Source organism: Electrona antarctica (genome assembly GCF_951216825.1).
Source record: "Electrona antarctica genome assembly, chromosome: 1".
NCBI lineage: Eukaryota > Metazoa > Chordata > Actinopteri > Myctophiformes > Myctophidae > Electrona > Electrona antarctica.
Window position 1 is genome coordinate 39,912,408 of NC_136806.1, and position 12,500 is coordinate 39,924,907.

Consider the following 12,500-nt stretch of genomic DNA (forward strand, 5'->3'; position numbering starts at 1 on the left):
TGAACCAGTACTTCCTCCACTTCTGTGTGAAGTATCCTTTAGCGTCTTTCTTCTTCCAGAGCCAGCCCTCACAGTCTCCATGACCCAGATCCTTACAGGAGATCCTCCTACGACTCGCACTGGTCAGAGAACCTGCAGGAGAGGAGTGGAGAGGACGGGATACATGTTTACCACCAATGCTTTGTCAATAGAATAGAATATAATTATACCGTAATAGAATAGAATAGAATAGAATAGAATAGAATAGAATAGAATAGAATTCTACCTTTACTTCTCTTTTTGGTTTTCGTTCTGAGGGAGGTGTAATGGAAAGACTGAAAGAAGAAGAGAAGACAGAAACATGTGTCCAGACATGTTTTGGACTCTGGCACATACAGTGTTGATGCATTTCTCCATGTGGCATGCAGCTTCTTGTCGGTCTGTTTTATTTCAGAGGATAGTTGCCGGCCTTCAGAAGATCACCCACACACCTTCATGGAGACTTCAATCATGAGTGTGTTACAGCCACCTGTCACACCTATGATTACTTACAGCAGGGAGTTGTATTGGCCTGACTGGTGACCGCGTTGCATCATGCGGATTGACTATTTCTAGTGTTTCATTATGAATGAAATATTAGAGATGGTTTTTAAGTTTTCAAAGCCTCGCTGAAAGAAAGGTATGAAGGTATGAAGGACCCAAAAAGCTTGGTCTACGGGTTGAGCAAAAGTCTTCCACAGAAGTTTACTTTACTAACTCATTTACATTTTGGTTTCATGCAGCCAAAAAGAACATAAACACTTAAATTGTTCAAGACGCAGAATGTGTTCAGCACTAATGGTACACAAAAAAAAACATTTTACCCAAAGTTTCAACTAAGAGATATGAGATATGAGGGGACACCATATAGACAGGATAGCCATGAGTGGACAAAGTGGACATCCCAAAGAGTTACACCCTACAGTTGGAGGCCATCGATATTGTCCTTTTCTTTTTGCTGAGGTTTGCGTGATCTGCGCAAAAGGACAGTTAACCCATTTTGGGCGGGAACCCCTTTTGGTGTTTTAAACATTATTTTATAATTTAGCTATTGAAAAATAGCAGATCTACAAGCTCATAGCGCGCCACCGAGTGGCGCGCTACGAGCTTGTAGGTCTGCTATTTTTGAAAAATCGTGAAAATATTTATTTCAGAAAACTGGAGGATTTAGAAGGATTTTTTTAAATTTTGAGGTCAGGCCTAAATGGGTCAAATGATAAGGGACAATATCGGTGGCACCCAACTGTACATCTCTGTGTGGTCCTCCTACCTTCCTCATGGAGGCTGCTCCTGAACTTCCCGAACCAGAATACCTACAGAGAAACAGGGACCGCTCTATTAGTGCAGTGATAACAACGCTATAAAGGACATGAACGTTACAGAGTATAGGCAGGATGGAAGAAATAACAGGAGGACTGGAGGACATAAGTGTGGTTGAGCTAAGCAATATATTACATGAAAGGGTGTGCCTTCTGACTGCATCACTGTCGTGCCAATATGGGAATTCATCTGCAAAAAGATATACTCTAAATAAAATGAATACACAAATGTGTTTATATTTCAGTGTGACTGAATTTTGTTTTCAGCATGGTTGACGGCTCCGACTCGCACAGATTCAACCATTCAACCTTAAGGAATGCTTCACATGCAGAAAATGCGTGAAATACCACAGTAGAAGAAGAGATCCCAGGGCAACCAAGGTATATGAAATGGAGGTAAGGTCACCAACGTCATTTTCGCTATCACGCAATTCCAGACGGCAGATTCGGTGCACCATGGGAGCCAAACTGCACCCGGAAGTTCGGCGGAATGCACTGGAGTCAATGAGAGCTCTGTGACCAGCTCATGAACACTATTTCTGAATGACTGAGATCTTCTGTAAAGTAATCGCTTCTGGCAAATAACATTATTGTCTGCTGTGTTGCTCTTTTTTTTTTTATGATTTGTACTTTATTAAATTTCTCTTGTATATGAAACTGACATAGACATAGACAAAACACAACAAAATAAATGCATAACAAAACAAACACATAACAAAACAAAACAAAACAAAAACAAAACAATATAACAGAGATGCACAGAAATATCCTGCAGTCCACCCCAGCCCCAATACCAGACATATTCCTTCAGTGTATTTTTCTAAAGTTGCAGCCCGTTCAGAGCTCACTCAGAGCCAGAAACGAATCAGAGTCCTGATACGTGCATATGGTAAAAGCCCCATTTTAAGCCATAGTCGTCCATCCTATTGAGCAGCCTGTATGACAGTCGCTCGTAAGCGGCCAATAGTCCCATCGATGCATCCCAGAGGGATGGAGCAGGTGCAGATGGAGCCTTCCAGTCCTTGACCACCAGCCTCCTACCTGACATAATGGCCGTTTGTATCCATTCAGCTAAAGGAGGAGCAACATGCCTCAATGTGGCAGGATCCCCCAGAATGAACAGACTGGGTGAAAAAGTTATGTGTATGCCCGTTATTCTCTCCAGTCTTTCATGTATAGCAGTCTGATATTCCTGAATTTTGGGACAGCCCCAAAGCATGTGTAAAAGTGTACCGTCTCTATCCTGACACCTCCAGCATTCAGGACCATCAGTCAAGCCGACCCTAAACAATCTTGATGGTGTCCAATATATTCTATTTATAATTTTGAATTGAATCAACCTTGTACGTAGTTCTCTTGACAAGTCCTAAATCCCTTTCCCATGGCAACTTGGATGTGAATTTACACTGGTCAGAGGCATCCAGGAACATGGCATAGTATGTAGAAGCCTCATGACCCAGTCCAAATATTTTAAAAATATTTTCCACTGTGTCAATTTTAGGGGGGGTGATGTGAGAGAACCAAAGGTTTTTACCAATAGGTTGCTGTGTTGCTTTTTGATGTGTACACTGTGTAATTTTATAGAGGTAGGCAAAAAGTACGTTTCTGAACGTGCCAAGTATCGCGAGACTGTCCACCGTGTTTTGTCTGACAGCCAAATCTCGCGATACCCCCGGAACAGAAACGATACCTGCTGCTGTTTAAATCCTCACGATGTGCACTCTGTGCTCCATTCACTGCTTTGTATTCATGTAACTTCCGGTGCGAGATTTGGCTCATGGTGCAGCCCAGTCACGTGACCATGACACTTCCTTCTCTAAACTTCCTTGAGGGCAACCAGGAAGTGTAGCCCCCCCAGCACACTACAGTGTGGCTGTCACTCTCAGGCTGCGGTAAATCGTCCGCGGATGTAAGAAGAGGGAATAATAACCTTCCAAACACTGGATTTTGGCTCATTTTGAGCAGAAAATAAGCGCACGCGTGCACGTCGGATCCGTATGTAGGCTGTCTAACACAGCGGTTCCCAAAGTGGGGTCCGCGAACCCCTAGGGGTACGCGACGCAAAGCCAGGGGGTACCCGAAATAATTCCCAGAAAAAAAATCAAAATAATAATAAACTTTTTTTAACATTAAAATTATGTTTATCTACGTGGTCATTTCTGCCAAGTTGCGCAATAAACGTATTTTTTGTGTTGTTCATTGTGTTTCTCCCATGTTTGCTTTGGGCCAATAGCTGACATGATTACTAAAACTACAACATCAGTCAACCTGTCGTGACCACAAACAGTAACAGCAGGACGCATGCTGCAGAAACAACAAAAAGACTCAGGACACATGAAAGGTTTCTGCGGCCGCCAGGGCCGGCCCTCCCATCAGGCAGAACAGGCAGTTGCCTGGGGCATCATGAGGGGAGGGGGGGCATCCACCAAGCAAAAAAAAACACACACACAGTGCTTTAGAACACAAGGGGGCCATGGTCATTGTTCAAGGGGGCATCACGAAAAATCCTGCCTAGGGCACTGACGGCTGCTTCAGATGAGGGGGTACCTGGACAAATGTCTACCCCAATGTCATGGTCTGGCCCTCTGCCTGTCTATTGCCCTCTTTCTGTATCTCTCCCCCTGCCCAGTCTTTCCACTTCAGCCATTCCCACTTCCCATTGCAGCCCTCAGTCCTAGTTACACACCTGGTTCCACTCTCATCAGCCCAGCCCAGTACAAACCTGTGAACACTGCTACAATCAACCCACCACCTATAAATACTGGACTCATTACACAAACAAACTGTCAGAACATAAACCTTTGTCCGGTGCTCAACTTTGCTGTCCCTGAGCTCTACCTTGAAGAGTCCTGGTCCTTGTGTTGCTCTTCCGTTTTGGGACTTTACTTCTTGATGGATTTTGTAAGGTTTGCCTTTTGGTCTTTCTGTTTGTGGCATTCTGCTTTTGAAATGTTTTGCATTTTGCATTCCTGGTTTTTCTGTAAGCAGCCACGGCTAACACTTTGTTAAGCTTGACCTCATTTGATTTAATAAATCACTTGATTTGAACTTTCCTCTGCATTTGGGTTCAGTCATTCTGCAAACCGTGACACCCAAAAGGGGTACCTGGTCCAAAAAAGTTTGGGAACCCCTGGTCTAACACAAGCACAAAAAAATGAAATACTATTTTTTAATTACTCGATTAAATTAAATTAAAGAAATTTATTTTGGCTGCTGAAATGACATAATTTCTGCTCAGGGATAAAAAGAGCTTTTATCCTGTTACAATTTACATATATTATTAGCATATAAACACATACATATAACATACACTCACCTGTCTGTTGTATCTGCACGCAGTGTGTCTGCACCTCTCTGTAAGACAGAGGAGAGGACAGCCATTATGGGAAGTAAAGCGTAAGCTTGTTACGACAGACGAGCGCAGTAATGTGTTACACCAAAAGATATGACTCACCACTGTGACACAGACACACACGCGCACACACACTCACACCTTTCATCAGTCAGTGTGAAGTGCGAGACACGCAGAGAGCTTCTGTAAGCCTGCATGGTTAATGTGTGTGCGTGCGTGCGTGCGTGCGTGCGTGCGTGCGTGCGTGCGACCATGCGTGTGTGCGACCATGCGTGCATGCGTGCGTGCGTGCGTGCGTGCGTGCGTGCGTGCGTGCGTGCGTGCGTGCGTGCGTGCGACCATGCGTGCGTGCGACCATGCGTGCGTGCGACCATGCGTGCGTGCGACCATGCGTGTGTGAGCACAGTCTGTCAGTGGCTCTTGTAATTGGTCTGGGACATGCTGAGTCATACTGTACCTACCTACTGTGAGCAAACAGAATAAACTCCTATTTAGTCTCAGCCACGTCGGAGGTGATGAGGATGCTAAGATGAGTCGCGAGATGGTTACTCTGCATACAAAAATGTAACCTCTATGGGGGTGTGCGTGCATGTGGGCCTGTGTGCAGGCCTGCATGTGTGTGCTCACGTGCGTGCTTGCATGATTTTGAGTGATTTCTGTGCGTACCATAGGCTATCAGTAGGCTAAGTACAAAATATTATGGTAACACTTGCCACGCCTCCCATGTCTATAATAATAGATATAGGGGATATAGGGAAGTTTGCACTCTTAACTCAAGGCTTACTATAGGGCTGAAAACAGGTGCGAGAGAGGCCAGCATGGAAGTCCATAAACAAAAAGAAGGGGCTCGGACGCTAAAGGATACAAACTGAGTCTATATGCAAAAATCACACCCGTGTGAAGTGAGGGGCGTTCTTATCATCATACGGCATCATACATTATTAAGTCATTATAAAGTGTATCATTTTTAATTGCGACCGATCGCAGATAACTATGAAACCTTGCGTTTTTGTCACGTCATTCACAACAATTCCCGTCACTCAACTCAAATCGCTGTCGCTCACCCCAGGCAAGCCCCCAGGTGCCCAGGTCATCGTGACATCAGCCCCCTGGTCACCCCAGGCAAGCCCCCAGGTGCCCAGGTCATCGTGACATCATCATGACATCATCATGACATCAAGGACCATAAGATAGCTCCAACCAGTGCTGGTTGTCTCGTTAGATCCCGCTGCAGTGGTGTCCGATCCGAACTTAACCGGGATGCAGACATTTCTAACCCAACCATACATGTATATACATGTATGGTTCACTAGATGCGTGTCATGATGACGATGCCAGCCAGCTGAGTACGTATCACCATTTAGGGCCCTTTAGGGCCTTTAGGGCAAGTTCACTTCTCGCCCCCAGGCGTCTTACTGGTTATACAGTGTTATAAGTTGAGTGTAAGTATGTATGCCTCACAAATTACAATGTCTAAATTCTACACTAAATTCACACACGCGTGCGTGCGTGCGTGCGTGCGTGCGTGCGTGCGTGCGTGCGTGCGTGCGTGCGTGCGTGCGTGCGTGCGTGCGTGCGTGCGTGCGTGCGTGCGTGCGTGCGTGCGTGCGTGACACAGGGCTGACACAGGCTGTCCTGTTCAGTCTGTCCTCTTACAAGAGTAATCTCCATGTCTGTAGGACAGAACATAGTGTCCACAGCAGTGGTGGGAGATGATGAGATGTACCCCCAATTCTGCACTTCCACATTGTCTATTTTCGAATATAAAATAGGGCTTAATTGATTAATGTAAGTATTTTGTATGAATAACTTATAATTATATCATTATATAATGACTTTTTTGTCTGCTCTGAAAAAGGCTACTGCTGAAACGCGTCAGCCTTCTCAAATAAACATGAGACATTGCATCTGAGCCAGTCTTACATTTTTTATTTTGGCGTGCTGCTTTTTCCATTTAGATGGAGTTCTTTTCAAAGCTGAGCACCCACTGCCTTAAACAAAGGGCCGTTTCCAGAGGAAGCGCACCTGTTTTTTCTTTCTTTAACTTAGTTACCACTGAATAATCTTCATATTTGTATAGGACAGCTGTTATGCTCATGCACCTTTATATCCTTATCTCAGGTATGTGTAAATATGTAGATCATTTGTTTTCGCTCTTCCCTTGCTCCCCCACCCTTCTTCTTGCCTTTCTTTTTTTTCTATGGAAATCACAAAACAACGCTCCCTCTAGTGTTGTGGCTGTGGGAGTTGCTCACCTTTTTGAGGTAATCAGTCAAGTAGATAGGCACTGTTGACTCTGTCTTCTACCCTGAGCCAACCTATGCTATCAAATTGCGTTGCGCAAAGGTGGGTAATGGGCAGGATGGTACATACTTGCATGACGTCGACCGGCTGGTCCAAGCGCAGGGTGGAGGACAGCATGGAGGGGCTGATGGGAAAGCTGGGGCTGCTGGGATTGCGACTCTTGCGTCGGGAGCGTCGCGTGGAGTCTCTGCGGCTCTCCCTGCCCAGCCCCTCAGGCTCCTCCTCGATCACCAGGATCTTATCATCACTAAGGTAACGCAGCAGGGAGTTGTCTGAGTCTGTTAGGACACAGAGAGAGAGAGAGAGAGAGAGAGCGAGAGAGAGAGAGAGAGAGAGAGAGAGAGGGGGGGGGGGTGGTTAGAATAGGGTCATATTCTGCGTGACGAAGGAGATGAGTGCTCTGACGGAGAGAGAGGAACCACAGAGGTGAGTCATTAGCACCCTGAAGGAGAGGGAGAGAAACTATAAGGACAGAAGAGAACAAGAGTGAGTCATAAACAAAGGACCAAGAATAGGAAAACACAAAGGCTTAAGGGGAAACTTTGGGGACACCTAGCAAATGACAAAACAATACGAAAACACAAACGCTTAAGGGAGAACTTTGGGGTTCACAGAATAAGAGCATACATCACATAAATAAGGCTATACAGTTCTTCCTTCAGTTCAAATTTGACCCGAGGCCCTTTGCTGCATGTCATCCCCTCTGACTCCACTGTTCACTGTCCTATTGAACGTAACACTTTGCTGCATGTCATCCCCTCTGACTCCACTGTTCACTGTCCTATTGAACGTAACACTTTGCTGCATGTCATCCCCTCTGACTCCACTGTTCACTGTCCTATTGAACGGAACACTTCCTAAAGTGTTCTGTGGAATGTGGGTCAATAACTCCCCACCGGCTTATGTAAAATAAAATAAAAATCTCATCAATATGATATGGCTGGAAGTGATTTTCTGGTCAAGCTCTTAAGCTGCGTTCCTACCGCAAGGTAAAATATTTGTTTGAGCGGCGTGATTACATACAAAGTCAATGCAAAGATGTGACTTGGCGCAATGTTGCATTGAAGGAGTGGCTCGAAGGAGGCAGAAGGGGTGACGAGATCAAAGCACTGCCTCAGGATCTTCGTTGGAAAACCCCAAGTGAGGCGACATTCGACTCACGTTTACCAACGTTAACCAGCCATGACCAAAGTGAAGCAATTCAAGCAACTATAAAAGATAAATGATGATATATCTTGCGATGGGAATACACCTTTAAGCCACACCAGTTGCAACTCCTTGCAACAAAACCGTTTTAAGGTCAACTACAGCAATGCAACTCCTTGCAACTCAAGGGGTTGCAGTGGTGTGGTTGACCTTTTTTAGCAAGGAGTTGCAACTGGTGTGATTTGGGCTTTATGTCCACTCCACACATAAACAAAATGATAGGGTTAATTTTAGCCCTGAAACATGACTGTCATAATCATGATAGTCATGACGCGACATCACCCTGTTTTCAGCGCCTTGCTACATTTTCAAAGTTAACGTTTAGATTTCAAATTTAAAGTGCTCACCCATGGGCGCGGATTAACACCCGTGCATTCCACATTGTTCAATACAACAAAGCAATTTTATCCGACCGCCGCTCAGTTTCTCAGTTGTTTTCGCCATATGCATTTCGCTCCTATGCCACCAAAATGTGGAACGCCCTACCAACAGTCATTAAGACATGCGAATCCCTTGACTCCTTCAAAACTGCTCTCAAAGGGCACCTACGGACGGCTGCAATTCGAAACTGGCCCCCGTAAAATTTGAATCCCCCACCTCACTGTAGATGTTTCTTTTCCCTTTTTACCTCCTATGATGATTTCCTTTTGACTATATAGTTGTGTATATTCGTACGTCTCTAAATGTTCTGATGAATTGAAAATAGTGGGCCCTATTGTAAACAAGTGTAATGCTTTATGGTGTCGTCCAGTCACTGTTAACAGTTTTTGTATTGAGTTGTACTTGAAATGTACTGTAATTCTGCAAACTGTTAATCAATCAATCAATCAATCAATCAATCAATCAATGCTTTCATCGGTTGGGAGGTGACTTGACTCCTTCAAAACTGCTCAAAGGGCACCTATATACGGACGGCTGCAATTCGAAACTGGCCCCCGTAAAATCTGAATCCCCCCCACCCCTTTTTCCCCGCACTGTATATGTTTCCTTTCCCTTTTTACCTCCTTTCTGATGAATTCCTGCTCTGTTCTTTGGCTATAGAGGGTATGCGCATGCTTAAAGTGAATGGCACGTCGAGTGGCAAATCGAGTGGCAAAGCAACATGCAAAGTGAGTTTAACATTGTTTAACGTTGTTTAATGCAATCAAATATGACTTTTCTGTTTGGATGTATGGGCTATCAAGGCCAGAAAGTCGTTTTTTGCCACTCAGTAGGCGTTCCTGCATAACTTCCGGGTTTGATGATGATGTCATGCGCATACTCTCTATATATAAGTGTATATGTGTACGTCTCTAAATGTTTTGATGAATTGAACAAGGTGGACCCTGTTGTAAACAAGTGTAATGCTTTGTATTGAGTTGTGCTTGAAATGTACTGTAATTCTGCAAACTGTTAATAAATATTTAAATCAATCAATCAATCAATCAATCAATCAATCAATCAATCAATCAATCAATCAATCAGGTGCATTGCATTCTGATACATCATAATGTTTTGAAAAAATGGCCACCGATTGGATTCAACTGCTTTTTCTTGAAGAATACGGAATGCACGGGTGCTAATACAGGCCCGTGCAACATTTATGCACAAGTTAACTTTGTAAATGTAGCAAGGCGCTCAAAACAGGGGGAATTTCCGCCATGACGCTCGTGAAGGACGAGCGTCATGTGAAGTTGTGAACCATGGCTAAGGTTCAAGTACCGGAAAAGTTCTCCCTAAACTACAGGTTGGAAAGGTTAAGTCGTTACACTAACCATACTTTGACAGCGTGCGTGACACCGTGGTGCAGAAGGCCTGAAACGCTCTGCGTTATCTGAGACCGATCTACTGTCACTGCTGTCACACCCACGCCAGTCTGCTATCACACCGACTTAAAAGATCACCCTTAATACATCTCATCAGTCGGCCGTGTGCTAATTAAGCTCATTAATGGTCTTCATAGTAGCGGCTTCTCACCTCGTCAGGCAGCAAAGCATTAAATACGAAAAGACAAGCGAGAATTGGGCGAAAGTGTGAGCGAGGAAAGGCAAAGAAAGGAAAGGTGTGAGCGAGGGAACAGAGAGAGAGAGAGAGAGAGAGAGAGAGAGAGAGAGAGAGAGAGATACAGTTACAGAGCCCCTCACCCTCCCTCAACGGTAGTATTGTGTTTAATGTTATTCATAGACTTTCTGGTGGAGAGTGGAGGATCCTCGGATGAATACTGATGGCGTCTCGCTGCAGAACGTTCAACGGGTGGGAGGACAGGAGAGATGAGTCCACCCAGAGTTCAAAACGTTAAAAGGGGAAATCTGTGCCGATTTTGAACCTATAATGAGAGTAGATAATAGTGACGTAGTGCAGTCCATACGCCCAGTTACGCTCGGTTAAGCGCCGCTGTGCGCCGGCGCGTTTGATGTAATCAGGCATATACTATATTTATTTTTTTTGCCTTTAACTGAGTTTGGTATCCAAACTGTGTCTATGCATGCTTGAGGGAAACCGGATGACACTCAACAAACTCTGTCTCAGAAGATCCGGACACCATGACTAGATACATACTGAACTTTAAAAGGACCATACCAGTACTTTTAAGCCCATCGACTAAAATGGCATATACCTTCCATTCCATTCCATTCACTACCTTCCAACATCACAGATTGTTTCAATTGAAGTTTGATTTAGAAACCAACTTGAAGAGACCTGAAACTTGCTTAAAAGAGGTAAACCATCACACATTTTCATAGCCTTTTAAATGCAAGAACCTACCAAATTCTCATTATGCCTTTCAAAATGTCTTTACACTACTTTGACGTATTAATTAATCCAGACCTCCCGTTGACGGTACTGACGTAATTGTTTAATTCCCTATAATCGGGGGCTTTGTTTTAAATAATGTAGCAACTTTTAGCATGTTTGGCTAACGGCCGATGTCGTGTACCTAAATCCTTGCGTGCACGGTCGCGCACACACTAGCTGCGTAAAATGCAACATTCGGGGCTTGATTAGAGCTTAATTTGACTGTCCCCGATGCTATGATCGCATAGCATCGGGGACAGATGACTGTGTAACACAGTGCAGAAAGATAGCAGATGTTGATGTTCCGTTTAACCGGAAATGATGACCCCAGATTCGCTTTATTCAGTCAAAATCGGCATAATGGTGAAGTTACCGCCACCATCTCTATGTCTCATAGTGTCTAATACTATATGATTGCCCCGTGAAAATGAGATATAGTGTGTATATCACAGCTTTTTCTATTGGCATTAAAATGATGAATTAAAAATATGAATAGAGCTGGCAGAAGGCACTGAAAAGCTGCTATTGGGGTTTTAATATGGTTTGTCTTTTGAGGTTGATTTTCAGACAACATCTATCTTTTTCAATCTGAGCTTTCAACTGCATTAAAAACACAACGATGACATAACATTGACAACAAATAAACGTGACATTCGTTGGATTACCGTCCTAAAGTATCTCAAGCAAGTTTCAGCTCTCTTATAAGTTGATAATCTTACTATCCTGAAATGAATGGAAACTTCCTGGAAGGTACAACAATGCAGAATATGCATTTTTGTGTATGACTTGCAGTTAATCAGTAGGAATGGTCCTTTAAAGGGGAATGAACCCTAGGCCCCTTTTGTAGCTTGTTGTCCTGTGCAGGTTAAAAACTACAGAAGGGTAAAGACATGGCTTATACTGCAGCCCGTGCATGGAAGCAATACTATACACACTAATGCTATACAGTAAACTACAAAGATACAGGCTACCATTCTTTTGAATGGAAGTCAGCAACATGACGATACAAAGATATACATCTGACAGTTGTAGTTGCAACAAAAGCTACAATAGCTACAAAAAACGTTGAGCTGGTTTCAACTTCATAAACTACAAAGACTCTGCATAGCTTTGTATATTTTGTAACACAGCAATGCAGCTGCAGGCCACAGCATTGAAGGTAGGAGTGCTAATGTGCAAGCATTGGCAGTAATCAACAGTATAATCAATACTCTAACACACCCATTGCTTACTGTACACTATAAGGTCAGCCTGCCATGCTTCTACCCATATGTAGTTTTTGACTGCAGGAAACAAACTACAAACATGGCCTATAGGGTTTCAGCGCCATTTAGTGGCAGTTATGTATCGCATGTTTCACAACCACACCACCATGATGAGCTGAGATGTTTTGAGCTGAACATGGAGCAAAGCACGACCTGTGTGCGCACTGCGCAGTGCGAGCCCATGTGTGTGCGCACATGCGTGTGTGTGTGTGTGTGTGTGTGTGTGTGTGTGTGTGTGTGTGTGTGTGTGTGTGTGTGTGT

At 44.1% G+C, this 12,500-nt stretch overlaps 1 protein-coding gene across 1 annotated transcript in view; it reads right to left on the bottom strand.

Moving 5' to 3' along the window:
* LOC306923776 (connector enhancer of kinase suppressor of ras 2) overlaps positions 1–12,500 on the bottom strand; it is a 133,456-nt gene that overhangs the window by 9,987 nt on the left and 110,969 nt on the right. Inside the window, exons 13-17 of the mRNA XM_079502073.1 lie at positions 7,063–7,271; positions 4,654–4,691; positions 1,289–1,331; positions 266–314; positions 1–132 (exon numbers count right to left, since the gene is read on the bottom strand). The exon at positions 1–132 is cut by the window's left edge and continues 41 nt beyond it. Of these exons, the coding sequence (XP_079358199.1) occupies positions 1–132; positions 266–314; positions 1,289–1,331; positions 4,654–4,691; positions 7,063–7,271 (471 nt within the window). The remainder of the gene's footprint in view (positions 133–265; positions 315–1,288; positions 1,332–4,653; positions 4,692–7,062; positions 7,272–12,500) is intronic.